General features: G+C 42.3%; 1 protein-coding gene across 2 annotated transcripts in view; it reads right to left on the bottom strand.

Moving 5' to 3' along the window:
• efna5a (ephrin-A5a) overlaps positions 1-19,277 on the bottom strand; it is a 169,020-nt gene that overhangs the window by 44,963 nt on the left and 104,780 nt on the right. Inside the window, exon 1 of one of the 2 annotated variants that reach the window (XM_061876954.1) lies at positions 14,116-14,213. The exons of the other annotated variant lie outside the window; for it this stretch is intronic. Within the exon in view, the coding sequence (XP_061732938.1) occupies positions 14,116-14,153 (38 nt within the window). The 5' untranslated portion in view covers positions 14,154-14,213. Of the gene's footprint in view, positions 1-14,115; positions 14,214-19,277 lie in introns of those variants that run through there. 2 annotated transcript variants of the gene reach the window in all.

The following is a 19,277-nucleotide window of genomic DNA, read 5'->3' as shown; positions in this document are numbered from 1 at the left end:
GGCCGTGAGATACAGTCTGGTGTGCCGTGGGAGATTATGTATTTTCACCTATTTGGGTTAAAAATATTTTTTGCAAACAGTAATTATAGTCTGCAAATGATGTGTTGTTGTGTAGTGTCGTGCTGTCTAGAGCTCGGCAGTGACCGTGTAATACTCTTCCATATCAGTAGGTGGCAGCCGGTAGCTAATTGCTTTGTAGATGTCGGGAACAGCGGGAGGCAGCGTGCAGGTTAAAAGGTGTTTAATGCTTAAACCAAAAATAAACAAAATAGGAGTGCCCCTTAAGAAAAGGCATTGAAGCTTAGGGAAGGCTATGCAGAACGAAACTAAAACTGAACTGGCTACGAAGTAAACAAAAATTGAATGCTGGACGACAGCAAAGACTTACTGTGGAGCAAAAGCGGCGTCAACAATGTACATCCGAACATGACATGACAATCGACAATGTCCATACAAAGAAGGATAAATACGACTGAAATATTCTTGATTGCTAAAACTAAGTAGTTGCGGGAAATATCGCTCAAAGGAAAACATGAAACTGCTCCAGGAAAATACCAAAAAATGAGAAAAAGCCAGCAAAATAGGAGCAAAGACAAGAACGAAAACACTACAAACAGGAAAACTCAAAATTAGTCAGGGTGTGATGTGACAGGTGGTGATAGTACACCTACTGTGAGACAAGGCCTATATTTCTTGTTTATGGTTTTAAGACTACGGCTGATTAGTGATTCCTAGAGCCCAAAAAAAGTCTGCGGGCTATAGAGCATTTTCCGTTCGGGCTCCAGTACTCTGGAATGCCCTCCCGGTAACAGTTCGAGATGCTACCTCAGTAGAAGCATTTAAGTCTCACCTTGAAACTCATCTGTATACTCTAGCCTTTAAATAGACCTCATTTTTAGACCAGTTGATCTGCCGCTTCTTTTCTTTTTTTCTCCTATGCCCCCCCCCCCCCTCCCTCGTGAGGGGGTCCGGTCCGATTACCATGGATGAAGTACTGGCTGTCCAGAGGCGAGACCCAGGATGGACCGCTCGTCGGGACCCAGGATGGACCGCTCGCCTGTGTATCGGTTGGGGACATCTCTACGCTGCTGATCCGCCTCCGCTTGAGATGGTTTCCTGTGGACGGGACTCTCGCTGCTGTCTTGGATCCGCTTTGAACTGAACTCTCGCGGCTGTGTTGGAGCCACTATGGATTGAACTTTCACAGTATCATGTTAGACCCGCTCGACATCCATTGCTTTCGGTCCCCTAGAGGGGGGGGGGGGGGGGTTGCCCACATCTGAGGTTCTCCAAGGTTTCTCATTGTCAGCATTGTCACTGGCGTCCCACTGGATGTGAATTCTCCCTGCCCACTGGGTGTGAGTTTTCCTTGCCCTTTTGTGGGTTCTTCCGAGGATGTTGTAGTCGTAATGATTTGTACAGTCCTTTGAGACATTTGTGATTTGGGGCTATATAAATAAACATTGATTGATTGATTGAAAGTCATATCCAACAATTGCGACAACGACTTTTTACTGTCAACTGAGGTTTGTTTTTTAATGATTTCTGCTTTCAACGCAAAAAATGTGCCTTGGCTCAAAAAAGGTTGAAAAACACTGCTCTGTGGTCCCTGGGAGTCCTAAAGGTAAAAAAAAAATAAAAATCCATATATTTTGTTATGGTTTGAAAATGAAAAATATCAAAACGGCCCCCGCATGGTTTAATTTTTACGTGTGTGGCCCTCAGTGGAAAAAGTTTGGACACCCCTCGATTAGGGGGTACTTGAATTAAAAAAATATTCACAGGGGGTACATCACTGAAAAAAGGTTGAGAACCACTGTTATAGATATTCAACAACATGACAAATATTGTGTCTATTTAACTTGTTGAATTGACATTGAAAAAAAAATTTTGTATTTTTACACATTTGTTTTGCTTTTTATGTTTTTTGCTCACTTTTTGAAAATGCGACAAAGCCAATCATGCACTTTAAAGCGGAACATTATCACAATTTCAAAAGGGTTAAAAACAATAAAAATCAGTTCCCAGTAGCTTGTTGGATTTTTTGAAGTTTTTTTCAAAATTTTACCGGTCCCGGAATATCCCTAAATAAAGCTTTAAAGTGCCTTATTTTCGCTATCTTCGAAACCACTATCCATCTCCCTGTGACGTCATACAGGGCTGCCAATACAAACAACATGGCGGTTACCACAGCAAGATATAGCGACATTAGCTCGGATTCAGACTCGGATTTCAGCGGCTTAAGCGATTCAACAGATTACGCATGTATTGAAACAGATGGTCGGAGTATGGAGGCAGAGAGCGAAAACGAAATTGAAGAAGAAATTGAAGCTATTGAGTGAATAGCTATTGACGCTATTCGGCCATAACATGGGTATACCTAATGAAGTGGCCCATAGCATGGCTGCCTTATTAGCATCGCCGGTAAAATGTGCGGACCAAACGATCAGGACTTTCGCATCTTGTGACACTGGAGCAACTTAAATCCGTCGATTGGTAAGTGTTTGTTTCGCATTAAATGTGGGTATCTAGTTTCAAATGTACATACAGCTAGCGTAAATAGCATGTTAGCATCGATTAGCGTAGCATGTTAGCATCGATTAGCTGGCAGTCATGCCGTGACCAAATATGTCTGATTAGCACATAAGTCAACAAAATCAACAAAACTCACCTTTGTGATTTCGTTGACTTAATCGTTGCAAATGCATCTGCAGGTTATTCATACATCTCTGTGCCATGTCTATCGTAGCACCGCCGGTAAAATGTGAAGACACTCTGGTACATTCAATGGGGGTCTGGCGGCAGATTTCTTGCCAGTGGTGCAACTTGAATCCCTCCCTGTTAGTGTTGTTACACCCTCCGACAACACACCGACGAGGCAAGATGTCTCCAAGGTTCCAAAAAATAGTCGAAAAAACGGAAAATAACAGAGCTGAGACCCAGTGTTTGTAATGTGAAAATGAATATGGCGGGTGTGTTACCCCGGTGACGTCACGTTCTGACGTCATCGCCAAAAGACCGATAAACAGAAAGGCGTTTGATTTGCCAAAATTCACCCATTTAGAGTTCGGAAATCGGTTAAAAAAATACATGGTCTTTTTTCTGCAACATCAAGGTATATATTGACGCTTGCATCGGTCTGGTGATAATGTTCCCCTTTAAAGGAATACTTCACCACGTCTATTAGAACAATAACAAATGTGAAGTAAAACAAGGACTACATTGAGACGCACGCTTCACACACACATTCACACACTAGTTCCCACCTGAAGTGTGTTTGACTTGCAATGCCCTGATCACCACGCCACAAACTCAAGACCCCTGACCTCCCTCCCCAGGGGCGATCCAAGCTCCCTGGCCTCCGATATCACTTTACTGCACCCCAGGGAGCCCCAGCACAGCCCCTCCATTGCCATTCCCCGCACACTCTGAACCCACTAGGAGGGGGAGGAGGGGGACGGCGGCAAAGAGAGGAACCAGCGACGTCTGGAGTCAATCACGCGCCCATGACATGCCTGCAAAACTGCCCCACACATGCTCACACACAAATATACCACATTTACACACTCACACACACACACTCTTATCCACCAGTGAGGTCTAATACACTTCAAAGTGTGCTGACTTGCTTAAGTAATATTAGCTCTATGGGGACATGTTAAAAAAAAGTCCCTGTAAGATTGTTGTGTCGGGAGGTTTTGGAAAACCAGGAGACGGGAGGTGGGGCGGGATAACAACATTTGAGGTATATGATTGCAAAGAGTAAAGAGGAACGTGGCAAATAAGCAATTAAGGACACAATGGAACATAACGCACAAGTTCGAAGAATTTGGTCATCTTTTTCCTCAAAGATGCAAATTGACATGCGAATGTGGTGCTGGATCTGAAAACTTTTCTCCTATGTCCGGGGTCAGTAACCCGCGGCTCTGGGGCCGCATGCGGCTCTTTAGCGCCGCCCTAGTGGCTCTTTGGAGCTTTTTCAAAAATATATGAAAAATGGAAAAAGATGAGGGGAAAAAAAAATTTTCTTTTTTTTAAATATGGTTTCTGTAGGAGGAGAAACCTCCCTAATTGTTATAAAGCACATGTTTATACTAAACATGCTTCACTGAATCGAGTACATAGCGAGTCCTACTAATTTTGACGGTCTTTGAACTCACCGTTTGTATACATGTATAATTTTCTCCGACTTTCTAAGACGTGTTTTATGCCGCTTCTTTTTCTGTCTCAGTTTGTCCACCAAACTTTTAACGTTGTGCATGAATAGTCACAGGTGAGTTTTGTTGATGTTATTGACTTGTGTGGAGTGGGCTAATCAGACATATTTGGTCACTGCATGACTGCTAGCTAATCGATGCTAACATGCTATTTGGGCTAGCTGAACGTACATAATGCATCATTATACCTAATTTGTAGGTATATTTGAGCTCATTTAGTTTCCTTTAAGTCCTCATATTTTATATTCGCCAACCCTCCCGGATTTTACAGGAGAGTCCCGAAATTCAGCGCCTCTCCCATGCCCCCTCAGTGGGAACAGCCTGTTTTCATGTCCGCTTTTTCACTATATAAACAGCTTGCCTGTCCAATCACGTTACAACATCTACGGATTTTAATAAAAAACTGCACACACAAGTAGACGAAGAGAAAAAAAAAATGGGGAAGTTACAGCCATGGTGACGCCATCTGTAATAGAGTGATTTTATGTTGTCTGTCATCATCTCCTGGTAGAATGTTGGCTATAGCGTTATGGGGTTGCTTTTTGATTGGCCAACGATTTACGTGGTGTTGCGCAGCTGACGGCAAGTGACTCTCACCAGTACGCAAATGGCAGAACAAAGGTTACTCAAATAGTGAAAGGTTAGTGTTACTGTTGTTTTTTTAGTAACCACCAAGCACAACTGTGTTTTTATTACTATGTATTTGGTAGGTGCCGTCTGAAATTCAACTATTTATTTTATTTATATATATAATAAAATAAATATATATGGCTAGAATTCACTGAAAGTCAAGTATTTCATACATATATATACGAAATATATATGAAATACTCGAGATGGTGAATTGTAGATGTAAATATACTCCTCCCCTCTTAACCACGCCCCCTGCCCCGACCACGCCTCTGCCGCACCCCCAGCCATGCCCCCCACCTCCCGAAATCAGAGGTCTCAAGGTTGGCAAGTATGTCATGATTCAATTTATATCTCATGACACACTATCTGTATGTAATATGGCTTTTCATTTTTTGCGGCTCCAGATGGATTTGTTTTTGTATTTTTGGTCCAATGTGGCTCTTTCAACATTTTGGGTTGCTGACCCCTGTCCTACGTTGTGCAACGTGTTTGCAGAAGTGTTACTTAGGCCCCTTCTACACAAAGCCTGGGAGAACGGCAGCCTGATCCACTCCAAGATTTCTCATTGAGTTTGTTCTTGACCTGATGTGGGATCTGAGCTGAGGATGTCGTTGTGGCTTGTGCAGCCCTTTGAGACACTTGTGATTAAGGGCTATACAAATAAACTGATTGATTGATCTGTTTGACTAATTTCCCTTGAGCAAACCTTTTCTTACATTACACACTACAAAATAATGAAACGTTGTGAAGGATTCATGTCCGATCAATATGTATGTATGCGGTAAAACTCAAGGCTCCAATATCAGTATGGCATCGGAAGTGTAAAAGTTGTACCAGGACACCACAACAAAAACGTGTATTACCATATTGGAAATGGAAGAACAAATGCCTTTGGGCCATTTTCCATTTTGTAACTTCCAAGGTTCTGGGGTGTGTCTCAGGAAATGTTTATCCATTCCTTCAGAAGAGACATGGTGAGGTCACATGTCACTGATGTTGGACATAAACTAAGAACAGTCTCTGCTCTAGGTCAAAGAGTTCTGTGCAAGTTTTTTCCTCATTCAACAATGCATTTATGCACATTGCTTTGTGCACTGGACCAGAGTCAAGACGGAACAGAAATGGACAAATCCCCTCCTAAAGTTGGAAGCACAACATTATGCAAAAAAAAGCCTGGATGAAAACTAAGTGTATTATCCCAATTCCTGGAAAAAATCAGTCACTGATTAATCTGCGGTCCCTTCCAAGGTCTTGTTGTCCCCATTGGGTTGAGTTTTTTCTTGTCCTGATGTGGATCTGAGCCCAGGATGTCGTTTGAGACATTTTTGACTAAGGGCTATATACAGTGGGGCAAAAAAGTATTTAGTCAGCCACCAATCGTGCAAGTTCTCCCACTTAAAATGATGACAGAGGTCTGTAATTTTCATCATAGGTAAACTTCAACTGTGAGATACAGAATGTGAAAAAAAAATCCAGGAATTCACATTGTAGGAATTTTAAAGAATTTATTTGTAAATTATGGTGGAAAATAAGTATTTGGTCAACCATTCAAAGCTCTCACTGATGGAAGGAGGTTTTGGCTCAAAATCTCACGATACATGGCCCCATTCATTCTTTCCTTAACACGGATCAATCGTCCTGTCCCCTTAGCAGAAAAACAGCCCCAAAGCATGATGTTTCCACCCCCGTGCTTCACAGTAGGTGTGGTTTTCTTGGGATGCAACTCAGTATTCTTCTTCCTCCAAACACGATGAGTTGAGTTTATACCAAAAAGTTATATTTTGGTTTCATCTGACCACATGATATTCTCCCAATCCTCTGCTGTATCCATTTTGGTATAAACTCAACTTGTCGTGTTTGGAGTAAGAACAATACTGAGTTGCATCCCAAGAACACCATACCTACTGTGAAGTATGGGGGTGGAAACATCATGCTTTGGTTCTGTTTTTCTGCTAAGGGGACAGGAGGATTGATCAGTGTTAAGGAAAGAATGAGTGGGGCCATGTATCGTGAGATTTGGAGCCAAAACTTCCTTCCATCAGTGAGAGCTTTGAATGGTTGACCAAATACTTATTTTCCACCATAATTTACAAATAAATTCTTTAAAATTCCTACAATGTGAATTCCTGGATTTTTTTCCCCACATTCTGTCTCTCACAGTTGAAGTGTACCTATGATGAAAATTACAGACCTCTGTCATCATTTTAAGTGCGAGAACTTGCACAATCGGTGGCTGACTAAATACTTTTTTGCCCCACTGTAAGTACGCTTTGATTGATTGATTGGTTTACAAACCTGAACAGTCCAGTTGAGATAGACTAAGTACCAGGGAATACAAATTCCCGACGAATGGGACTACTCACAGAACAAAGGAACTTTTTTGAAACAGCTTTTCGAACACCCCCATTGCTTGTGATTAATACAAATCTATGTGTAAAGAGTCCATTGAGAAAAATTGGGAGAACCACTTAGAAGCCGTGGCTCCTTCCCTTTCACCTCCCCACAGCAGGCTCAGAAAAACAGCATACGTAACATCATGTCAGTGCTAAACATAGAAGTGCTCCGCATGCCAGGACCGATCTGAAACACCACCTGGTTCTCTCAATCAGCCCCAGCAGGACCTCCGACACCACAGAGCCTGCTCCCTTGACACAGGGTGCCTGTCAAAGTCTCGTCCGTCCGTCGGCGGATCAGAGTCCGTCTATGATCTGCATGATCTCGCCTTCGTACAAAAGGGCCTTTAAAAAAAAATCCTTCACTTGGATCCACGGGCTGCGTCATAACGGGGTGTATTTAATAGTCACACCCGCTGAGGCATTCCAGTTTACCTCTGGTGGAGGTTCCGTGTTCACATATTCCCCAATGTGCACAGCAGTCAGTAACAGAGCGACTCCCTGGCTTTTTGGGGACACATTTCAATGCATAAGAAATGAATTCCCACTGTTGCGGAGCATAAGCAGGCCTGAGAGTCTTGCTATTACACGTGATTATGTAGATACAGATGGATATATACTCCAACATGAAGGCAACAGATGTCAATAATCTGTAAGTAAGCAGAAAAACCTGGCCCATCAGGTCCAGCTGGCCTAATTAACATAACCAGAAATCATGATCATAATTGAATATACAAATCTTTTTTTTAATCTACTTTCCCTAAATATCTAAAAGTATTCATATTCACATATGCTGGTTCCAGTGCTGCTGTTTTTGTCATGATCCGTGGGCCGGATCATGTTTTGTATTTTCGGTTAGTTTTGGACTCTTTCATTTCCTGTTTGTGCCCCTCTTGAGTTTGTTTTGGTTGCCATGGTGCAGGTTTGGTAGCTAACCGTGGCGCAGCAACTGGTGCTAGCCGTTAGAGATGCGCGGTTTGCGGTTTCATCCGCGGAGTCCGCGGGTAAATGACGAAATTAGATTCGGGCGGGTGGCGGTTGAACCATCCGGAGACATTTGATATACATGGTTCTGGGATCAGTATACTTTGCCATTCAAAGAGCCATTTAAGACCCGTGTCATAAAGCGAAGAAGTCAAATGGAGACGCTATTATTCTCTTGAATGACTGCAGGCAGTCACCCAAATGTTAAATATTAGTGCGTGCTATGAAGCCATTGGCTTTGTCACATTCTACATCATACACAATCTGCTTGTCAGTCCAGCATCATGTTTTGTGTGGCTTCCGCGGCAACATGACTGCAAGGCATGCTGGGTGACACAGAGTACACTAATGGTTGCGATATAAACAATTTTAACACTCTTAGTAATATGCGTCACGCTTTGAAGCCACACCAATTAAGAACGACAAACACATTTCGGGAGAACATCCTCACAGTAACACAACATAAACGCAACACAACAAATACCCATAATCCTTTGTATTCATGACACGCCCTGACTATTTTATACACCCCAAACCATACCATGCGTCGGTAAGGTCGGCGGGGTTGGCGGTGCGGGGGTGTAAAATATATTCAGGAAGTGTCATGAATACAAATGATTATGGGTATTAGTTGTGTTGCGTTTATGTTGTGTTACTGTGAGGATGTTCTCCCGAAATGTGTTTGTCAATCTTGTATTGTGTGGCTTCACAGCGTGGCGCATATTAGTGTTAAAGTTGTTTATATCACAACCATCAGTGTACTCTGTGTCACTACATTACTCTATGAAACAGTTTTAAATAGCTCTGTGAGTGGTAAAGGTGGCTAACCTATGATGTAATACAGCAGGCGGTTGGCGGGCGTGTACGGTCCCGATAAAATGTTGGTTCGGGTGGACGGTAGGTGGATGACGATTTTGGTGACGCGGATGCGGATGATATAATTGCTTATCCGCGCATCTCTACTAGCCGTGGTGCAGCAACTGGTGCTAGCCGTAGTGCCAGGAACTGTGCTATTGGGGTGGCTCAGTTGCGCCCAGCCAGGCAGCAACCTTCAGCCCGGCCACAACCACTAATTCCTTGGCGTATCAAGCCACAACCCCCAGCTAAGCCACCTCCGCCAAAGTCCCGGCCAGTACCGGCTCCATGACTGGTTCTAGCACCCTTTTCTGCTCCGAGGCTAGTACCCGAACCTGCTCCAAGGCGAGCACACCTTCCCACCCGATCCAAGGCTAGCACCCCTTTCTGCTCCAAGGCTAGCACCCAATCTTGTTCTAAAGTGAGCACCCGAACTTGCTCCAAGGCTAGCACCCCTTCCTGATCCAAGGTTAGCACTCCTTTCTGATCCAAGGCTAGCACCCCTTCCTGCTCCACGGCTGGCACCCATACCTGCACCAAAGCTAGCAACCCTTCCTGCTCCAAGGCTAGCACCCCTTCCTGCTTCAAAGCTAGCATCCGAACTTGCTCCAAGGCTAAAACCCTTTCCTGATTCAAGGCGAGCACCCCTTCCTGATCCAAGGCGAGCACCCCTTCCTGATCTAATGCCAACCCACCTTTCTGCTCCACGGCTGGCACCCATACCTGCACCAAAGCTAGCAACCCTTTCTGCTCCAAGGCTAGCACCCTATCCTGCTCCAAGGGTAGCATCCGAAATTGCTCCAAGGCTAGAACCCCTTCCTGATTCAAGGCGAGCACCCCTTCCTAATCCAAGGCGAGCACCCCTTCCTGATCTAACCCTAACCCACCTTCCTGCTCCACGGCTGGCACCCATACCTGCACCAAAGCCAGCAACCCTTCCTGCTCCAAGGCTAGCACCCCATCCTGCTCCAAGGGTAGCATCCGAAATTGCTCCAAGGCTAGAACCCCTTCCTGATTCAAGGCGAGCACCCCTTCCTAATCCAAGGCGAGCACCCCTTCCTGATCCAAGGCTAGCCCCCCTTCCTGATCTAAGGCTAGCCCCCCTTCCTTCTCCACAGCTTGCACCCAGACCTACAAAAAGGCTAGCACCCTTTCTTGCTCCAAGGCTTGTACCCAGACCTGCACCAAGGCTAGCATCAGTAGCTGCATCACGGCGAGCAACCGAACCTGCACCCTGACAACCAAAACAAACTCAGAGGTGCACAAGGGAGTCCAAAACTACCAGAAAATACAAAACATGATCCGGACCACGGATCATGAGTTTTTAGTTTTAGTTTGTATCCAATCAGAATTCAACAAGCTCATGTTGCCATGCTGAACGAAATCTGTCCGAGGCCTTCAGAATCAACAATGCGGGGGCCCGTGCACCGTCACTGAACTGGGACATTGAGCGGACAGACAACTGCGATAGCCAGTCAGATCACGAGTTGTGGTCAGTAAGGCCTTCCTCTCGTTCAACGTGACATTTACGTGTCCTGTGATTGGATACTAACCAGGACCGTTAGCGGATGAATTTGAGAACATAGAGTTGAGAGACAACTGCGATAGCCAATCAGATCACAAGTTGTTGACAGTAGCCTATCTAGGTACCCTTATGTTGGGAACATTTCCACTCGAATAAGCCGACTACGAGGAATACCACTGGCTTATATGGCGTCAAATAGGTGCTACAAATTGTGAGTTAAAATATTTCATTTTTTTCAATTTTAATATGTTTTTTTTTGCTATTTGAATGTTGACAGTAGCACATAAGATATGTTCTAATAGACTTTTAAAAGCGCCAGAAAATAAACCATTTTGTACACTGTTGAGGTGTTTCAATGCTCAGTAGTGTGTAAATGTGTACCTGTGTAGTATTTCTCCAGCAATGGTCATGTGGTGACATAAATGATGGTATTTTCAGAGGTAATCATTGAAATTGGACATCAATTAAGGCCTAAGTGGGAAATGCACGCCCCGTCACTGAGTATCAGTAATATTTATTTGTTTAATGTATGTACTTCTAGTTAGTGCTGAAACTGTTCTATGACAGTTGTTACATTAATAAAAGTTCATCCTTTCGGACTTTCCATCATCATTTGAGTAAACATGTTACAGCCTAATGCAGGGGTCGGCAACCCAAAATGTTGAAAGAGCCATATTGGACCAGAAATACAAAAAAAAAAAAAAAAGTCTGGAGCCGTAAAAAACATGTTATAATGAAGGCAACACATAATGAAAGTGTCTATATTAGCTGTATTAGCCTACTATCAAATCAATTATGTCGCAGGCTGACACAAATTTTCGTTGGCAGAAATGTTGAAATGCAATATTTATTCTACACATTTTTACAACATTAAAAGATATTAGTAAATCAGAGGCTACTTAGAAGGTGAGATAATGCCTTGAAATTACTGGCTTTTAATGGCCAAAGGTATAGATGTGTGTGTCCAAGTTAAGGGGAACGGCAGGCTCTCTTCTTTTAATAGATTTATTACAATCTTTGGCAAGCTAAGTAATGTTTGCTGTGGTCTGGAACAACATGGCACACAAACAACAATCAGAAATGCAGCCAATATTACATACAGATAATGTGTCATGAGACATGCAAAACTAAATTACATACAAAGAGGTCAAAAGTAAAGGAAATAAAATGAACTAAAATATACCTACACGTGAGGCATAATGATGCAATATGTACATTACAGCTAACCTAGATAGCCTGATTAGTACTCCAACAAGTCAATAACATCAACAAAGCTCACCTTTGTGCAATCACGCACAGCATAAAACTTTTGATGGACAAAATGAGACAATGAAGTCGGTGATTTTATATGCAGACAAACTGTTAAGTCACAGTACACACTACGACGAGTTCAAGAACCGCCGAAATTAGTAGGACAAAATGTTCACCAAACACTCTCATCAGTGAAGCATACACACAAACATATTAAACAGTGGGCTTTCTAACAATCGGGAAGGTTTTATGTCAAGTTTGTCCTCAAACAAAAAACATACTAAAACAAAAAAAATATTTTTTTCCCCCCACTTTTATGCATTTTTAATCATTTTTAAAAAAATGCTCCAGCGAGCCACCAGGGCGGCACTAAAGAGCAATGGGATGCTGACCCCTGGCCTCAAAGGTGTCAAAACAAGGCAAATTTAGGAAGAAACCCAATGTTAGAGATGCTACCTCAGTAAAAGCATTTAAGTCCCATCTTAAAACTCATTTGTATACTCTAACCTTTAAATTAACCCCCTTGTTAGACCAGTTGATCTGCCATTTCTTTTTGTTTCTCCTCTGCCCCCCTGTCCCTTGTGGAGGTGCAGGTCCTGTGGCTATGGATCAAGTCCCTGCTTGGGATGATCTCCTGCTGGCCCCACTATGGACTGGACTCTCATTATTATGTTAGATCCACTATGGACTGGACTCTCACTATTATGTTAGATCCACTATGGACTGGATTCTCACTATTATGTTAGATCAACTATGGACTAGACTCTCACTATTATGTTAGATCCACTATGGACTGCACTTTCACTATTATGTTAGATCCACTATGGACTGGACTCTCACTATTATGTTAGATCCACTATGGACTGGATTCTCACTATTATGTTAGATCCACTATGGACTAAACTCTCACTATTATGTTAGATCCACTATGGACTGCACTTTCACCAATATATTAGATCCACTATGGACTGAACTCTCACTATTATATTAGATCCACTATGGACTGGACTTTCACTATTATGTTAGATCCACTATGGACTTAACTCTCACTATTTATTATATTAGATCCACTATGGACTGGACTCTCACTATAATGTTAGATCCACAATGGACTGGACTCTCACTATTAATCTAGATCCACTATGGACTGGACTCTCACTATTATGTTAGATCCACTATGGACTAGACTCTCAATATTATGTTAGATCCACTATGGACTGGACTTTCACTATTATATTAGATCCACTATGGACTGGAGTATTATGTTAGATCCACTATGAACTGGACTCTCACTATTATGTTAAATCCACTATGGACTGGACTCTTACTATTATGTTAGATCCACTATGGACTGGACTTTCACTATTATATTAGATCCACTATGGACTGGACTCTCACTATTATATTAGATCGACTATGGACTGGACTCTCACTATTATGTTGGATCCACTATGGACTGGACTCTCACTATTATGTTAGATCCACTATGGACTGGACTCTCACTATTATATGAGATCCACTATGGACTGGACTCTCACTACTATATTAGATCCACTATGGACTGGACTCTCACTATTATATTAGATCCACTATGGACTGGACTCTAAACTATTATATTAGATCGACTATGGACTGGACTCTCACTATTATGTTGAATCCACTATGGACTGGACTCTCACTATCATATTAGATCCACTATGGACTGGACTCTCACTATTATGTTCGATCCACTATGGACTGGACTTTCACTATTATATTAGATCCACTACGGACTGGACTCTCACTATTATGTTAGACCCACTCGACGTCCATTGCTTTCGGCCTCCCCTGGGGGATGTCGTTGTAGCTTGTGCAGCCCTTTGAGATACTTGTGATTCAGGGCTATATAAAACATTTATTGATTGATTGATTGATTGAATGTTTAGTGTTCACCCACATTTCAACAGAAGCTTTTCTTCATGACAATCTAAACTGCTCAGACAGGAAAGTCATATTGAAAAGTTATTAAGTCAAATAATATCACACACAAATATTCACCCAAACATCAAGTAAACTACGATCCTGGCTTAACTATCAGTCTTTTTCTTACCGCGAGTGTCTCGCCAACATCGCATACATCCCAAACCTGGTTTGGAAAGGACTGGGACGTAAATACGCCAGCAGATGCACGTCAGTCAAAGGAAGGATTTACAGCTGGTTGTGCCGACGGAGAGAACCATAAAGGGGCCATAGAACCACTGTTGATAGATTAACTCACCACAGGCCAACTTTCCTCTCCTGGAGAATACAGGACATGTGTATCTCTTTTCTGACAACTTCCAAGTCAGCAAATGTCTGGCTTAGCCTTTTCCCCGCGCGCACTTTGCGCCTGGGTTAAATTAGGCTCAGTGGGGGAATAGAATTCTCTACGCCGCTACGTTATTATTGGCTGTTTTCTTTTTTTTTAGATAAGCAGACTGGAGCGGTTAGTTTCTGCCGCCGAACTGTTTGCCACCTCGTTTAACACCACTTGATGTAATTGTTATTGTGGAGCAGATGCAAGTCTGCTGTTTGCACCTTCTGGTCTGGGACAAACTAGAATGTAGACAAGTGAGATGCATCATCCTACAAAGTACAAAACCCAAAACCGGTGAAGACGGCACGTTGTGTAAATTGTAAATAAAAACAGAATACAATGAGTTCCAAATCCTTTCCAAACTACATTCAATTGAATAGACTGCAAAGACAAGATACTTAACGTTTAAACTGGAAACTTTTGTTATTTTTTGCAAATATTAGCTCATTTGGAATTTGATGCCTGGAACATGTTAAAAAAAAGCTGGCACAAGTGACAAAAAAGACTGAGAAAGTTGAGGAACGCTCATCAAACCATTATTTGGAACATCCCCCAGGTGAACCGGGCTAATTGGGAACTGGTGGGGGCCATGATTGGGTATAAAAACTGCTTCCATGAAATGCTCAGTCATTCACTTTGTGAACAAATGCGTGAGCAATTTGTCAAACAGTTTAGGAACAACATTTCTCAACAAGCTATTGCAACAAATTTAGGGATTTCACCATCTACGGTGCGTAATATTATTAAAAAGGTTCAGAGAATCTGGAGAAATCACTGCACGTAAGCGATGATATTACGGACCTTCGATCCCTCAGGTACTGCATCAAAAAGTGACATCGGTGTGTAAGGGTTATCACCACATGGGCTCAGGAACACTTCAGAAAACCACTGTCAGTAACTACAGTTGGTCGTGACATCTGTAGGTGCAAGTTAAAACTGTACTATGCAAAGCCAAAGCCATTTATCAACAACACCCAGAAACGCTGCTGGCTTTGCTGGGCCTGAACTCATCCAAAATGGACTGATGCAAAGTGGTACAATGTTTCAAATTGTTTTTAGAAAGTGCGGAAGTCGTGTCCACCTGAACGAAGAGGAAAAGAACCATCCGGATTGTTATCGGCACAAAGTTCAAAAGCCAGCATCTTTGATGGTATGGGGGTGTATTAGTGCCCAAGGCAAGGGTAACTTACACATATGTGAAGGCACTACTAATAATAAAAGGTACATACAGGTTTCGGAGCAACATATATTGCCATCCAAGCAACGCAATCAAGGACGCCCCTGCTTATTTCAGCAAGACAATGCCAAACACGTGTTACAACAGCGTGGCTTCATAGTAAAAGAGTGTGGGTACCAGACTGGCCTTCCCTGTAGTCCAGACCTGTCTCCCAATGAAAAGGTGAGGCGCATTACGAAGCCTAAAATACCACAACGGAGACTACAGACTGTTGAACAACTTTTGCTGTACATCAAGCAAAAATGGGAAATAATTCCACCTGAAAAGCTTCAAAAATTGGTCTCCTCAGTTCCCAAAAGTTTACTGAGTGTTGTTAAAATGAAAGGCCATGTAATACAGTGGTAAAAATGCCCCTGTGCAATTTGTTGCTGCCCTTAAATTCTAAGTTACCGATTATTTGCAAAAAAAAAAAGTTTCTCAGTTCGAACATTATACATTTGCAAAGGATTTGCAAATCAATCAATCAATCAATCAATAAATTAAAGTTTACCTATATATCTATATGTCTCAAAGGGCTGCACAAACCACAACCTAATAGGATTACAATGAGAAACCTTGGGGGGGACCGCAGATGTGGGGAGGGGACAAATTGTATCAAATCAAATTGTATGTGCAAAGATCCTTACATAAGCTGAAGCTAAATAAAGTTCTGGACAAAAGTGCAACGCAAGCTTGGCATTAAAAAAAAAGAAAAATACAGTATAATAATAAAACAAAACAATAGTTGAAATGTATAAGAAACATTTCACAGTGCTCATAGGCGACAAACGCGGCTCGAAATAAATAAGGCCTGAATTTTGACTTAAACAGAATGTGATGGTCTGCAACTCAGCAGGTGAAACGTTCCAAAGCCAAATCACGCTGTACATGATTTAGATGCAAATATGAGGTTTCCAGCGCCTTGCAGAAACTTAATAAACATAGCCACCATGCTGGGCTGAAAATGCTATATTTTGTCTTCAATGTTCTTTCAGCAATTGCAGTAGTAATAATTTCAAGTGGCTAGGATTTTTACAACAATCGTGTGCTGCAGGGGGTCCAGGTGTGGCACAGCTAGGAGCCAGCTCATTTTAGATTGGACGACAGCATAAGCGATGAATAGAATAGAACACTTTATTGTCATCAAACATGAGAGCATGACGAAAACACGAGTGCTAGTTGTGGTTGAAATACATTGTAAACAATTAATAACATACTTAAAAATGAATATCAATATGAACAGCAACGCAAAAGTAAAAACATCCTGAAGCTATTGAGACAGATTCAATATCCTAATGGCTCACGGGTAAAAACAGTTTTTAACTAGTTTTTTTCTGCTCTTGTGAGACTGAAACAGCTGAACAAGGGCTGAGAGTTTTCTGTCAGGATTGTCTTTGCTGTCCTTTAGGGGGAAGCAAAGGGTGGCCCATAATCTTCTCCGCTGTCCTGGTCACCCTCTGGTGGGCCTTCCTGTCTGCAGCATAGCAGGGCAGCAAACCACACAGTTATGCAGTACATTAGCACTGACTTCTCCTCAAATTGGTTCCTACGCAGTACATTAAGGAAGTGGTCGGAAGGAAGTCTCTGCTACGCTTCTTTGACCAGTGCTGACAGTCCATGTGAGGTACTCCGAGATTAGATTAGGTTAGATAGTACTTTATTTATTCCGTCAGGAAAATTATAATTTTCAGCACAATCCCGTTCAGGACCAGACAAACATTACAGGGAGACAGAACAGGATGGCTGACGGGTCTGCCGGCTACCAGCGCCCCTTACAAAAAAGGTGAGATACAGGTAAACAAATGGGGGGTAAGGAGGAATGGGAGAAAAAAATAGAGGATTAAAATAAAATAAAAAAATCAGGGAAAAAAACAACTCAGCCATAGTACACATCCCTCTTACATGTGTGTAAGAGGGAAACATCAAACATCGAAGAAAACAAAGGACATGAAAGACATTAAATTAACAGAGTTGATGCAAACAGCCACTTCTACATACAGCTATGAATAAAAACTAAAAGAAACATATACATGTTTCTAGGATGTACGTTTCTAGGATTTTAAACGAGATCACAGTCTCCAGACATACTCCATTTACTTCAAGTGGAACATGTTCGGGTCGGTATAGCTCGATTGGTAGAGCAACTTGAGGGTTCCAGGTTCGATCCCCTCTTCCGCCATCCTAGTCACTGCCGCTGTGTTCTTGGGCAAGACACTTTACCCACCTGCTTCCAATGCCACCCACATTGGTTTAAATTGAAACTGAGATATTGGGTTTCACTATGTAAAAGCGCTATATAAATATAATTCACTTCACTTAAATGGGTTGTACTTGTATAGCGCTTTTCTACCTTCAAGGTACTCAAAGCGTTTTGACACTATTTCCACATTTACCCATTCACACACTGATGGAGGGAGCTGCCATGCAAGGCGCTAACCAGCACCCATCAGGAGCAAGGGTGAAGTGTCTTGCTCAGGACACAACGGATGTGACGAGGTTGGTACTAGGTGGGGATTGAACCACAGACCCTCGGGTTGCGCACGGCCACTCTACCACTGCGCCACGTCTTCATCTTTTACACACTGATGTCACTTTTTGATGCAGTACCGCATGTGTGATCGAAGGTCACGGGCATTGCCGCTTGTCTGCAGTGACTTCTCCAGATTCTCTGAAGCTTTTGATGATATTACGGACCATAGATGGTAAAATCTCAATTTTTTTTTGCAATAGCTGCTTGAGAAATGTTGTTTCTTAAACAATTTGCTCAAAGTGGTGACCCTCGCCCCGTCCTTGTTTGTGTGCTTTTATACCCACTCATGGCACCCACCTGTTCCCAATTAGCATGTTCACCTGTGGGATGTTCCAAATAAGTCTTAGATGAGCATTCCTAAACTTTCTCAGTCTTTTTTGCCACTTGTGCAAAGAAAAATCTTGCAGGCATCAAATTCCAAATGAGCTAATATTTGCAAAAAATAAAGTTTGAACATGAAATATCTTGTCTTTGCAGTCTATTTAATTGAATACAAGCTGAAAAACACCCGCAAATCATTGTATTTTCCCTTCATTTACAATTTACACAAGGTGACAACCTCTTTGCCTTTTGGTTTTGTACATCACATAGAAGACAAATGTCACTCACGATATAAAAGATGCGTATAAATGGTAAATGTGCTTTTTGAAACAATGTACATGTAGCCTAAATTGATACAAAATCATAGAAATGCTGACATTTATCGAGTATATTATTAGCATATTGTGACAAAAACCTCACGTCAGACTCTCCGGACAATTTTAATGCTAAAACTTGTGGTATTTTGCTTGTTTTCTAGGAATTAATTGAAAAATATAGTAAGGGAATTTGACTTGTAATATTTATTCAACTGTTAAATGCACTTAGAAGGAAGCATGAGCGAGTGACAACACTGAAAGTGCGAGCTATTGTGTCAAAAATACTTGAGAGCGGGACAAATATGGAAGAAGAAACGCTGCATTACTTCACTTGACTCTTCTCTGTCTCCTAAAATCATGACCATCTCCTTGGTTTCGACAGTTTTCAGCCACAGATTGTTCTTGGTGCACCACCCTGTATTTCCTCCCTCTGGGCTGTTTCATCACACCCGTGATCAGGCCCACCACTGAGGTGTCATCAAAAATCTCGATGATGGAGTTCTAGGGATGAATGGCGACAGAGTCATACATATAAAGGGCATACAGAAGGGGCCTTATCGCAGCCTTGAGGTGAGCCAGTGCCGAGTGATGGTGGGGGGGGGGGAGCAAATTAACCCACTTTAAAAATCTGAGGACCGTTGGTCAGGAAGTTTTTTGTCCAGGAACAGATAAGGAGGGATGAGATGAAAAATGTCAGCTT

This window comes from Nerophis ophidion, linkage group LG17 (genome assembly GCF_033978795.1).
Source record: "Nerophis ophidion isolate RoL-2023_Sa linkage group LG17, RoL_Noph_v1.0, whole genome shotgun sequence".
Lineage (NCBI taxonomy): Eukaryota > Metazoa > Chordata > Actinopteri > Syngnathiformes > Syngnathidae > Nerophis > Nerophis ophidion.
This window is presented reverse-complemented; position numbering and strand designations above follow the sequence as displayed.